Source organism: Eleutherodactylus coqui, chromosome 3 (assembly GCF_035609145.1).
Source record: "Eleutherodactylus coqui strain aEleCoq1 chromosome 3, aEleCoq1.hap1, whole genome shotgun sequence".
Classification (NCBI taxonomy): Eukaryota; Metazoa; Chordata; class Amphibia; order Anura; family Eleutherodactylidae; genus Eleutherodactylus; species Eleutherodactylus coqui.
In genome coordinates, this window is record NC_089839.1 from 269,669,597 (window position 1) to 269,683,888 (window position 14,292).

At 42.9% G+C, this 14,292-nt stretch overlaps 1 protein-coding gene across 4 annotated transcripts in view; it reads left to right on the plus strand.

The window, feature by feature from the left end:
* Window positions 1–14,292, plus strand: part of AXDND1 (axonemal dynein light chain domain containing 1) — a 563,032-nt gene that overhangs the window by 490,852 nt on the left and 57,888 nt on the right. For 3 of the 4 annotated variants that reach the window (XM_066597401.1, XM_066597403.1, XM_066597405.1), the window contains exon 1: window positions 13,334–13,488. The exons of the other annotated variant lie outside the window; for it this stretch is intronic. In XM_066597401.1, the coding sequence (XP_066453498.1) occupies window positions 13,419–13,488 (70 nt within the window). In that variant the 5' untranslated portion in view covers window positions 13,334–13,418. Of the gene's footprint in view, window positions 1–13,333; window positions 13,489–14,292 lie in introns of those variants that run through there. 4 annotated transcript variants of the gene reach the window in all.

A 14,292-nucleotide genomic window follows, 5' to 3' on the forward strand; every position in this document is an offset into this window, starting at 1 on the left:
TACGGAATGTAATTTTCTCACATAGAAACTTGAAATTTGGCACGGGCATTGAATATGTCATAAATAGGAAAAGCTAATGGGTCCCAATGCGATTATTCAATTCTATGCGCAAAAGAATTAGCGTCCAAATTTTACGTACGGAATGTAATTTTCTCACATAGAAACTTGAAATTTGGCACGGGCATTCAATATGTTATAAATAGGAAAAGCTAATGGGTCCCAACTCGATTATTCAATTCTATGCGCAAAAGAATTAGCGTCCAAATTTTACGTACGGAATCTAATTTTCTCGCTTCCCAATGTCATAGAAAAATGAAATTTGGCACAGGCATTGAATATGTCATAAATAGGAAACGCTAATCGGTCCCAACTCGATTATTCAATTCTATGCGCCAAAGAATTAGCGTCCAAATTTTACGTACGGAATGTAATTTTCTCACTTTCCGGTGTCATAGAAACGTGAAATTTGGCACAAGCATTGATTATGTCATAAATAGGAAAAGCTAATGGGAACCAACTCGGTTATCTAATTCTATGCGCAAAAGAGTTAGCGTCCAAATTTTGCGTACGGAATGTAATTTTCTCACATAGAAACTCGAAATTTGGCACGGGCATTGAATATGTCACAAATAGGAAACGCTAATGGGTCCCAACTCAATTATTCAATTCTATGCGCAAAAGAATTAGCGTCCAAATTTTACGTACGGAATCTAATTTTCTCGCTTCTCAATGTCATAGAAACTCGAAATTTGGCACGAGCATTGAATATGTCATAAATAGGAAAAGCTAATTGGTCCCAACTCGATTATTCAATTCTATGCGCAAAAGAATTAGCGTCCAAATTTTACGTACGGAATCGAATTCTCTCGCTTCCCAATGTAATAGAAACTTGAAATTTGGCACGCGCATTGATTATGTCATAAATAGGAAAAGTTAATGGGTCCCAACTCGATTATTCAATTTTAAGCGCAAAACAATTGGCGTCCACATTTTATGTACGGATTCGAATTTTCTCGCTTCCCAATGTAATAGAAACTTGAAATTTGGCACGAGCATTGATTATGTCATAAATAGGAAAAGTTAATGGGAAGTTGTTGAGTACACTCCTGGGAAGATTACTGGCATAGTACATGTATCCTACGATAGGTGGCGCGCGCGCGTGCGAGCGTCGTCGACAGTTATGCCCCCCCCCCCCAGACAAACATCGTTTGATTTCCATCTCAAGCACAAAAGCAAAAGGCATTATGAGCAACGGGATGCGTGTTCAACTACAAAATGATGCATCCGCCGAACGTATCACAAGACAATTCCTGGATATTGAGAATGCTGAGGTAAAATAAAAGCTGTGCTGTGATTGGTTGCTATATATTATACCGCTGAGGTAAAATGAATGCTGCGCTGTAATTCGTTGCTATTTTTTATATTGCTGAGACAGAATAAAAGTTGGGCTGTGATTGGTTGTTATTTCTCTTACTGCTGACGTAACATGAAAGCTGCACTGTGATTGGTTGTTATATTTTATACTGCTGAGGTAACATATAAGCTGCGCTGTGATTGGGTGTTATATATTATAAAGCTGAGGTAACATGAAAGCTGCGCTGTGATTGGTTGTTATATATTATACCACTGAGGTAACCTAAAAAAGCTGCGCTGTGATTGGTTGTTATCTAGCTATATAAAAACGAATGTATGTCTGTCTGTCTTCGCAGCAACGCGCGACGGGTAAGCTAGTTAAAGATAAAAGACCCCAGGTCTGAGAGTCTGTCAGGGGTGGGTCGGGGATAGCTTCGAGGAGAGTAAACAAGGGTGATTGCCCTCACAGGATGGGGAAACGAAACAAAATGGATATATTAATGTTGCGAGCTATATCGCCAGTTACCTAATATGATGCCTAGGCCCAACGATGGTTTACTAGTTGTTGAGTTTTTCAGAGATGGACGAATCGCTGAAGGGTGAAGTAAATCCACTCTCTGGCCAAAAGGGTCTGAGGACCCTAGTTAATTGTAAGTTGAGTTACACACTATTGACTCCCCAAAGTCAATGGGAAAAAGTTGCTTTGTTTGAAAGTTTGTTTGTTAATAATATTGATTTCAGACCACAGGTCGTCACTCAGAAAAAAGGTCAGACTGGAGGACTACAGAGGTTCAGAGGGAAAACCCCTGATGAAAACATCTTAGCGAGCCTAGACCAGGCCAACAAATGGTATTCTTAATCTCACATAATGTAAGAGGATTTAACTCCCCAGGCAAAAGGAGAAAGGCCCTCATGACATATGCCAAACACAAACCAGAAATAATATGTATACAGGAGATGCATTTCTCCCACAATTCGGCTCCTAGATACATTGATCGGAACTACACCAGAAGCTTTTCAGCCGCAGCTAGTAAGAAACACAGAGGCGTAATGACACTTTTGCACAACTCGTTCCCCCTTCAGGAGATCCAATCGGAGAGTGATCAGGAGGGCAGATATTGTCTCACATGGGGTCTACTACAGGAACAACCTTTATTAATAGTCAATATGTATGCCCCATCGGAGAACCCTTGGCCCACGATGAAAAGAGTAGCAAACCAGTTAGCGCGATTTCCACATCACAGGGTACTGTGGGCTGGGGACTTTAACTTCTCTTTTCACGGGACACTAGATAGGTCAAGCAACACCCCAGACAGATTCTCCGCCAAACAGAGAAAAGAATGGGAAAACAAACTAGAACAACATAGATTAGCGGACTCCTGGAGGGAGATACGAGGCAAAGATAGGGGGTACACCTTTTTTTCCGCGCCTAACCAGATATATTCAAGACTTGACTACGTCTTGACCTCAACATCGCTCTTACCCCAACTCACGACCACCAGACATCTCCCATGTGCGTGGTCGGACCATGACCTGGTAATGTGCGAAATAGACTTGGGGAAAATAGCAAAGAACACATATAGATGGAGGCTAAATGAGACACTAGTGAAAGACCCAATTAGCTCAAATAAAATCACAAGCCAAATCTCGGAATTCTTTGACCTCAATAAGGGCCCAGAAGCCAAGCCGCAATGGGTCTGGCTATCTCACAAAGCATACATTCGAGGCCAACTAATTCAGCTTTCCTCCCAGAAAAGGAAAGAAAAATCAAAAGCTTTCCAAGCGCTGGAGAGAAGGTTGTTCCTTTTGGAAGACCTTAACCAACGCAATCCCTCACGAGCAACCACAAAAGAAATAAGAGACATCAAACTACAATTAAACACCCTGCTATCTGAGAAAGTAGAGAGGGCGCTACAATGGACCAAATACAAATACTACAAATTCGCCAATAAACCGGATAGATTGCTCGCCGCAAAACTGCGTGATACTCAGAGACTCAACTCTATATTCAAACTCTATAACCCTCATAGCAATACAACAACAAACCCGAATAAAATTTATGACATATTCACCAATTTTTACACCTCCCTCTACCAGGAGCATAAAGGAGGAAGCGAAAGCCAAGGGAACGAATTTCTGGAGGCACTTCCAATCCCCGTTATCTCTAATGAGCAGAGGGATGTACTAAACATCACCATCTCTAACGAAGAAATAGCAGAAGCCATAGATAATTTAAAACCGGGAAAAGCTCCAGGCCCGGACGGTCTTACAGCCATATATTATAAAAAATACAAAGACTCACTAATTGGGCCCCTAAGAGAAATGCTCCAAACCATAATGGAAGGCCAAACCCCACCAAAAGAATTCCTCAACTCTAACCTCACAGTAATACCCAAAGCAAATAAAGATCCGTTGTCCCTGAAAAACTACAGGCCGATAACACTCCTAAATTTGGATTACAAAATTTTCACTAGCATATTAGCAAAACGATTAAACCAACTCCTCCCTAAATTAGTACATAAGGATCAGGTAGGTTTCATCCCACAGAGACAAGCACCGGACAACATCCGAAAGGTTCTAAACATCATAGATCAAGCCCAGAGGAACAACAGCCAGCTTACCCTTCTAGCGCTGGACATTGAGAAGACTTTTGATTCCTTATCCTGGGACTATCTTTTTAAACTGCTGGGACGGATGGGCTTTGAGGGAGAATTCCTACAGGCAATAAAATCTCTATATTCCCTACCAACCACCCTACTTAAACTACCAACCACTAAAGAAACCCAATTCCAATCAAGCGAGGCACCCGGCAGAGATGCCCGCTTTCCCCGGAACTTTTTGCACTTGCCATGGAGCCACTAGCAATCGCCATAAGAAAGAACCCAAACATAAGAGGAGTTGCTCTCGGAAGCAATGAATATAAACTGAGCATGTTTGCAGATGACATGTTGCTTACAATCACCCAACCCCTAATATTGCTACCTAATTTAATGAACCTACTGGATAAATGGGCAAGCCTGACGGGACTAAAAGTAAATGCGGATAAAAGCGACATATCCCATATAAACACACCCTCACCACTAATAAAATGAATAGATTTAAACTTTGGCTTCAAACAACAGCTCCAATACATTCCATATCTGGGAATTAACCTGACCCCCTCACTTTCCACATTATACAAATGTAATTACCCCCCCCCCCTAATAAAAAAAACTAACTGCGGAACTAGATAAATGGGATGATCCAATGCTCTCATGGATAGGCAGGATACATGCGATAAAGATGAATACTCTGCCACGAATACTATATTTATTCCGAACCCTCCCTATCCCCATCCCGAATGAGGTACTCAACAATTTTCAGAAACGCATCTTCAAGTTTATATGGGCTAACAAGCGGCATAGAATAAAAAATAAAATCATGTACCATCACAAGAGTCGGGGAGGACTCTCGGTCCCTAATTTAAAGAAATACTATACAGCGGCGAGACTAACACAGTGGATTGAAACCCTTGGGGGAGCAAAAGCACCCCTCTGGGTCAGCATAGAGGAGGCCAAACTATACCCTTACACCCCCAGGGAACTGACCTGTTCTAGAAGTAATATAAAGGCAAATCTTTTGGAGAAGACCCCCCTCTCATATCACTCAATGCAGATATGAAGAGAGACTAGACACAAGCATAAACTGTCAACTAGCCCATCCAGACTAATACCAATAATAACAAACTAAAAGTTCCCTCCTAGTAAAGATCTAGTGCACTTCCAATGGTGGAAAATAAACGAAGTTACAAATGTACACCACTTGGTAGAAAATTCAAGGCTACTGACGATAAGCCAATTTAAAACTAAATTCAATCCCCCCACATCGGAAAATTTCAGAATAAATCAAGTCTACCATTTTTTGAACTCACTCAAGCTTCCACAGACCTTCCCAGACTTGACCACATTTGAGAGAATGTGTCTGAGGGACCCAATGAGAAAGGGCTTCTTGGCCCTGATCTATAATATTCTGAACACACCAGATGGGGAGGGAAGATTACCATATATGGAAAAATGGGAAAAGGATTTGAATATAGACATGGCGCCGGAAAAATGGAGGCAGTGTTGCGAGACAATTGCAAGGGGGAGCCAACAGGTGTCCCTGATGGAGACATCCATAAAGATCCTCCACCGAACCCACCTGGTACCGAGTAGACTACACCACATTTACCAATCAGTCTCACCCCTCTGCTTTAGAGGCTGTGCGGAGGTAGGCACCCAAGTCCATGTTTGGTGGACATGCCCAGTAGTGAAGAGGCTATGGGCACAGGTTCATAGGCTCATACAGAGACAGAGACTATTTATAGGTCCCCTGCACAGGTCTCCAACAGTGCTTCTCCTCGGCGACCGACAACCGGGTGTCAGATACAGGGCACATAAGCTGATCCAGGTGATCTGTATGGCGGCGAGAATTCATATCGCTTCCAGATGGAAGCAAAGAACTTTGTCCTTTCAGGAGGTTATGGAAAGGGTCTCCCGGATTGCACTATATGAAAGATTACATGCAATAGGGACGGACACACTAGAAAAATACGGGGAGATTTGGGAACCATGGATAAACATGGTAGATATACCAGGATTCCGACACGTCCGCCAGTCGACCTAAAAACACCAACTGGGACATGAAAGAAGGGAAAGGGGAAAAAAAAAAAAAAAAGAAGAGAGATGACCACAGGTTTCAGAGTAGAAATGAGTGACGACCTAAGCTGAATGTAGTTAATGTTTATTGGTTTGAAGGATAAAATTTATGAATAAACATACAATATCAGTTAGATAATTCAATCGCAATTGAAGAGATAATAAGTACAAGGTAGAGATAATTATACCAGTTTAAGAAATATGTTGAATAATCTATAGCATCCCCTGCGAGGGAAAATTTTGGTGAAACAAACAGTAATGCTGTACTTATTTTGTTTGCTTCTTGAATAAAGAGTCTTGAAACTAAAAATAGGAAAGATATAGGAATTTTAAGGTATATTCTTGCCGTTATTTGTGTAAATGTCAGTTCTGTGATTGGTTGGAAGTGTGTATAATTGCTAAATAGTGTTACTCTTGTGTTTTCTCTGTGAGAATGTCCTGTAGGAGAAATGAGTGTTCCCATTATGGGAACATATTAGTGATACTAGTGGTTGCTGTGAAATCTGTTGCACAGTTCTAGTATTACAAACAGGTAAAGTTTGAAAGTTCTTATTTTTGCTGCTCTCCCTGATAACAGGAATTCCAGGGAGAGGTGGTAGCGGTTAAATACATTAGTATGTGGATAGGGAGGGCTGTAGTAATTGTTTGTTTGTGATGTGAATGTGCACAATGTAAATTTCAAATGAAAGCATCAAGAAGCAGAATCAAAAGGGGTGGAGCTAAATGTAAAAGTATGTAATGAGTCATCTCTCTCTTGTCCACAAAGGAAGGGTGGGGTGAGAATCTTGGGCTGTAAGGAAAAGATTTTGTTCTCAAATTTGATGGGACACGGCAGGCAGGATCAGATTAATAATAAATTTGCTTAATGTATATAACATTTCCAATGTGGATAGATGTTTGTGGATTATTCTGTCCTGTTGTAATTCACAATTAAATTATTTCCTGTCTCTGTTATTGGCACTGACATCTTACAAGCCCTATCTGCATTTATCAAATTTTCACCAGATGGATCAGGATGGGTTGAGACCACAGGTGCCAGTTCAGAAGAATTTTGCAAATTATTTGCCCTCTTGGTGGATACGGCTCATGTGTTTGTCCTGACAGCCATTGAAGAAACTCAGCTTTCAATGGTTCTGAGAAATTGTGGGTTACCTCCAAGAAAGACATATGGGAAATTGAATGTACCCCCTATGATGCTATATCTGAAACCAGGAAACACACCCACAGGCCAAACAGTATCCTCTCAGTTTCCCACAAGAAAATGCCGTTGGGGAACAAGTGGGAGACTTGGTTCAAATGAGGGCTTTGCGCAAGATATGTTCTCCCGCGAATACCCCTCTTTTTCCAGCCAAGAAAAAAGACACAAGAAGATCAGCCGGACACCTACTGCATGGTCCATGACCTCCGTGAGGGGAACAAGGTTACAGTTCTAGACTACCCCCTAGTGGTCCTCACCCCTCATGACATCCAGAGCATGCTCACAAAAGCATTTATCTCTGGCCTGTCAGATCCGGCTACAATGTGCCCTCCTCATGTCTTCTAGCATCTCTTTTCAATGTTGTACTACCTTGAACCTGGCTACTGTTCTTCCAATTGAGTATCTCGGTTCAAATGGGGGAGGGGGTGGCATAGGTAATCTAGGAATTACAGATCAGCTATTTTTAAATTCTTTACAGCAAGATTCTGACTTATTTGAAGTAGAACATCAGCATAATTGTCTAGCATTAAAGTAACAAGAAACTGCAGGTTTTGAAACCGTTACTGATACTAGACTTGACAATTCATATTTTGAGCTTTTTGTAGATGGCTCCAGATACCAGGGTGAGGATTGCCAATTCCACACTGGATATGCAGTTGTCACACAACAAAATGTCCTAAAAGCAAAAGCTCTGGCTTCACAGGTCTCAGCACAAGAAGTGGAATTAAAAGCCCTCACCGAAGAGTGTAGAGTGGCAGATGGTAAGATGGCAAATGTTTACACTGATTCCAGGTATGCATTTGGCATAGCTCATGATTACGGTCCAATATGGAAGGCCAGTCAATTTTTTACTTCAGTTGGACAACCAATTAAGAATAGTGCAGTGGTGCAGAGTCTCATGGAAGCCCTCCTGTTACGAGACCAAGTAGCAGTCCTCAAGGTAAAAGTACACACCAAAGCCGACCCTGGAGAAGCAAGAGGCAATGCCCTAGCAGACTTCACAGCAAAGGGAGCGGCCCTCAAGCTGTGGAAGAAAGAAGAAAAGAAGATACTGACAGCACAAGTCAGAGACAAAAACTTGGACATTGAAATGATAAGGACTTTACAGTTACAAGCCAGCGAGAAATAAAAGGATAAAGGGACTAAGATGGGAACAGCAGAACAAGACGGCATAAGGTGAACAGTCAACAGAACTTGCCTACCACGGTCCCTGTACCCCACGATGGCCCAGCTGATGCATGGAATGACGCACCTATCAAAAGCAGCAATGATGTCGACGCTTGAACGAGGATAGGTGGCCCCTGGATTTTCTTTAGCTGCTGCATCATTTGTCCAATCTTGCATGATCTGAGCCATAAGCAACCCAGGACAGAAGGTAAAGGTGCCACAAAAACACTTGCCTAGACAACTCTACCCATTTCAGAGATTGCAAATTGACTACATTTAGCTCCCACCTGTTGGGAAATATGAATATGTGCTTGTTGATGTCTTTTCAGGTTGGAGGTCTACCCTGTTACCAAGGTAACGAAGCAGGTAACTGCAAAAAAGCTCATGAATGAGGTAATCTGCACGTACGGGGTACGGCAATTGATTGAGTCAGACAGAGGTACACACTTCACAGGTGAAATAATGCAACACATCATGTCTGCGCTGGGTGTATCCCAGGCCTTTCACACACCCTATCATCTATAGAGTAGTGGGAATATCTGGCCCGGGATGTATTAAATATTACTAATATGTGCATGGCAAATCTTAAGAGCAGTGAGGACATACTGTGTAACAGCCTGTTGACAGTACCTACTTCAACTTCAGTATTAAAAAGTGTATTCGCAATTATTCATAATGACACTGAGGTAGAAGGCAGTGATTTCCAGAATTTTGTAAATATCTATGACTACAGTCCAGGGTGCAGACAAGTAGAACATACCCAATGAGCAAATATGACCAAGTTTCAAGTCAGACAGGTGGCGGGAGCAGAAATCTGTTATAACTTCACCTGCAACAAGTCTGAGATAGGGAAATGTGCACAAATATCACTCAACCAGGTGTCAGCAACATCTGATTCAATGATATCATGTAACTGAAAAAAATGCCAAAGTATGACCAACAGTATGAAATGTAACAACACTAAAAAAAAAGTCCTAGTCACTTTAGACATGTCAAGTTACCTACAGGCTAGGTCTTTTCTTGCGGGAATATTACATATACCTACATCCCTGCAAATATTACAGGAGGATCATGTGCACTGTCCCGTCTAAGTATTTTTATGTATCAGAATCCAGAACCTCTGCACAGAAGTAAGAGAGAGACAAAAGGACTGGATGAGAACTGTGAAGCACCTCCAACTCTTCTAAGTAATTAGAAGTAATAGCCCTAGGAGCTTCCATAGTGGGAGTATGGGGCTTGGCAATATATAATGGGCGAGTAATACATGGAATAGCATGTGACATGCTCTGAATGCTACTTCTCAAGTTCTGGACTTGTTATTTCTAGATGTACAAGGGGTACGAAAGGCCACCTTGCAGAATAGAGCCACAATTGACTATATACTGCTGGCCTTAATCACCAGTGTGAGGAGTTTGAGGGCATGTGCTGTTTTAATTTGACTAACAATGCAGAATCCATACATAAAAAGATAAAGGGAATACAAAGCATAGTACAATCAAAGAGAACAAAGTTCAGAGATGGTTTGATTGGTTGTTTGGGTCCTGGTTCAGCCTATCTTGGCTCCGGCAGTTTGGGATATTATGCGGGGTAGTGGACATTTGTATATTGTTGTGTTGCTGCATACAATATATACCTTCTTTAATGTCTCTATGTATGGGATGTTTGCGGCATGCCAGAAAGAGTCTTGATGAAACTCTTAGCTTAACCACTAGAGATAAGCGAGCATACTCGGTAAGGTGATTTACTCGAGAAAGCATTGCCTTTTTCGAGTAACTGCTGGCTCGTCCCTGAAGATTCGTGGGGCCGCGGGGGGTTGCAGAGGGGATCGGGAGGGAGATCTCTCTCACTCTGTGCCGCCCCCTGCGGCCCCCCCGAATCATCAGGGACGAGCCAGCAGTTACTCGAAAAAGGCGATGCTCTCTCGAGTAAATCGCCTTACCGAGTATGCTCGCTCATCTCTATTAACCACACTATAAACAGAAGTAATAATAAGTCCGGCATGGGTGGAGTAGAACCCCAGAACGCACCACAAATATGGATTCTTCTCATGATGAACTGTTTCAAATGGGGGATTTGGGAAGGCTATGGGCCTAAAGACTCCAGGATTTCTCCTTTGCTTACGTGTTATAAGAGTTACATATATATTTGTACATTTATGTGTCTAAGATTTTCAACTCTACTCTAGATATACAGCTGGTAAATTTCACTCTGAATATCTATCTGAAGGACAATAATTCAGCCAAACAGCCCAGTACAGTTTCCTGTTTTGGGTTTCTTATCTTAGATGTTTTGTGTAGAATGCACTAATGATGTGATTATGAAAATATCTTAAGGACTAACATCTTTAAAAAGGAAGGCAAATGATAAGAAACTGCTATGTATGCATATTAATTGTCTTTGGCATAAAGCCGCTCGCTTTTTAAAATACTATAAAGAACGAGCATATAGCATAATAAAGTAGAATGTTTTGCACATAGCATCGTCTCTGTGCCTGCGTTCTCTTCACCGGTCAATCATACCTCTTTAATTTGGAGCCCGACAGCATATGAAGGAAACCGTTGCATTTCCCCAACAAGATGCACGCAAAAATGAACAGTCACAATGACTCAGGAAAATACATCCGTGTGAGTCCGCCCTTGGGGTGCATTCACACGGGCGTATGCATATTTCTGTCTATAAATACGCAACGTATTCACGGGCCAAAATACGCTGTTGCCTTACGAATATGCAGCATATTTACGAGCATGACATGAATGCACAAAATCGCACTGATTTTGTGCATAAATAAGCAGCAAATATGCAGGTTTCCTACATATTTCGCACCTATTTACGAACACCCATTGATTTTAGCCCTGTGAGCCCTTAGATGTCCAGGGTTTTTTCATGGTAAAAAGTTCAATCCGTGACAAAATCTGTATTATAATTTGCGCCAGGATTTTGATGCAGATTTTGCCCGCAGAATTCCCCCACTGCTCTATAATGAATGAATTCCACAGTACAAAATCAGCGCCACAACAAATAGAGCTGAAGATGTCAAAATCACATCATTAAGATGGCTTCGAACGTGAGCGCAATTATGTAGTAGGCCTTAGCGCAACTTTTTTGCACTATGAACGAGTAGATTTTACTGTACTTTTTCTGCCCGCATGGCATATTCATTTGCGCGCGGCAAACAAACGCACGGATTGAAATGACTAATTAGTTTCAGATGTGTTCTTTTTTCAGCGGAATTACGTATTGTTTCCTGCTTGGCAAAAAATGCGCACGGAAAATATGTGCATTTGAACAAATCCCTTGAAATCAGTGGGTTCTATTCACTGCGCATTGTGCACGCCAAGATGTCCGTGTGACGCCGGCCGTAGGGCTCCTGCAGACGGGCAAACCGCAGACAACAGAACCCATTCATTTCAATGGGTTCCTTTACATTCTGTGTTTTTTGCACTACATTTTCACCAGCGTGAAAATATACGCAACTTTCTCTATTTTTGTTTGCATTTGCGCACCCGGGGCACCATAGTAGTCTATGGGGGGATTTACAAAAAATTGCGCACTGAACTGCATGATTTTGCTGTGTTCATTTATAACACCGGGGACTAATTAGGCTGCTCAGCCGGTGCGGACGTGTCCCGCCCGATATAAACATCCCTATAGCGCAAAAACGACAGTAAACAGCGCTGCCACAATGATAGCGCTCCCTTCACAGCGCAATCACGTCACGCTCTATCAGACGTATATACGCCTACGCTCGTCTGCAGGAGCCCTCACTCCCGCTGCAGAGTGCTTCTCCTGTAAGTGGACAGCGTTTGTTAAACCCCATTCACTTATATGGTACTCTACGTTGCCGGGGAATATCCATGACGTGCGAACCCGAAAAGAGTAATACGGATCCTGCTATAACGGACTAGGTGATATACCGATGCGCTATACGGCAGTTTTATGAATAGCAGTCCTGAAATATACAAAGTGGCCACAAAAATGAGCACCGGACTGTTATGGAAGCTGTCCAAAAGAAAATTTGTGTTGCCCATAGCAACCAGTCACAGCGCAGCTTTCATTTTACCTCAGCAGTATACGAAATGAGAGCTGCGCTGGGATTGGTTGCTATGGGCAACACAAATTTTCTTTTGGACAGCTTCCATAACAGTCCGGTGCTCATTTTTGTGGCCACTTTGTATATTTCAGGACTGCTATTCATAAAACTGCCGTATAGCGCATCGGTATATCACCTAGTCCTAGTTGGTTATTGGCAACAAAAATTACAGGGGACGTGTTTTCGATCTTTAATTCCGCCAGTATTCGTCGCTGGTGCTGCAGAACGTTCATGCAAAATTTCACTCAAATCGGACCAGAACTGTGGATTTGCATCTGACACAAACAGATTCTGCGTTTTATATATAAAGGTACGCCGTGAGCCCGCTATCAGTATCCAGTTATTACGGCCAGCAGAGGGAGGATTTATAAAACTGACTAAAAAAAATACTGTCTTTGTTGCCCAAAGCTATCAATCACCGCTCATCTTTCATTTCTCGTCATGGTCTTACAAAATGGAAGCTGTTCTCTGATTGGCTGCTATAGGCAGTTTTTCATTTTGGACAGAAATCTGACTAATAATGTATCTTTATGATTTTTTTTATGTCGCAATCATTTGTATAAAACACCTTACATCCAGACACTACACTGTAGCGACCAGCAGGGTGCGCTGTGTGAGCTATAAGAAGTACAGTGATTGTCCTATTTCTGGCAGCAGGTGGCGCTGTTGTATAAGGTACCTGCAGAGCTTTCTCCCTGCCGGACGCTGCAGGTTTTACCTCATGGTTGTATCAGTAGAAGAGACCAGCGAGGTTCCCTCTGACGTGCGCTGTGACGTCATCCTGCTGCTGAGCTGCTTGTTGTGCTGGAACCATAGCAACCGGGCGGAGCGTCGTCATGGAGACTCCTCGGCGTCCCCGGGAGGAGAGAGGAAGCGTCCGTGAGTTGTGTGCTGGAATCTGCGGCGCGGATAATGATGTGATCTGAGACCTATCATGTCAGGGCCAGAGCGCCCCCCACTGTCTGCAGGAGGAGGACCAGGCAGGAGCGGGAGTCTGCGAGCAGGTAGAGTACAGCGCCGCCCAGCTGCAGTGATGTCACCTGCTTGTCACTGTCATCTCATCCTGATGATGTCACATCTAACCAGCAGCCCCCAAGTCTTCATGCTGCCTGAGGAAGAGTGTGATATGGGGCCCTGCTGCAAAAATAACCCCTAAAACACACATTTTGCAGCGTTGAAAGCGCCAATACAGAAGATGGCCGACACATTTATGAGGCACTGAGACTGGTGTGAAGTGATCAGAGTAAGGGCGGCCTCACAAGGGGGAAAGCGCAAAAACACAGGCGTTTTTGCGCCCTGAAGAAATGTATCTTGCGTGCCTGTACAAATACCGTGCGTGTATGCGCCAGCGCCGCTAGTTCACACGGGTGGGGGAATCGCCTCGCACTCATTTATATGGCTATTAAGCCAAACGAGGTGCCGTGTTCGCAGGTATGTGCTTTCCCGTGTGTACATGTGTGCGCATAGACTCCTATGGGGGCCTTTGGTGCGCAAATGTGCACTAAAATAGAGCTTGTGCAAAAACAGAAAATGAGAATGAACCCAAAGAAAACAACGGGTCCTATTCTCTGCCTATTGTATGGGCAAATATGCCAGCGTGAGGCTGGACTAGTAGTGACCCCAGGAGTGGCCCCTTTAGTGGCACCAATAATAATAGTTACCCCCTTAATGGTCCCAGTAGTCATAGTGACTCCGTTAGTGGTCCCAGTAGTCACAGTGACTGCGTTAGTGGGCCCAGTAGTCATAGTGACTGGGATAGTGGCCCCAGTAGTCATAGTGACTGCGTTAGTGGTCCCAGTAGTCATAGT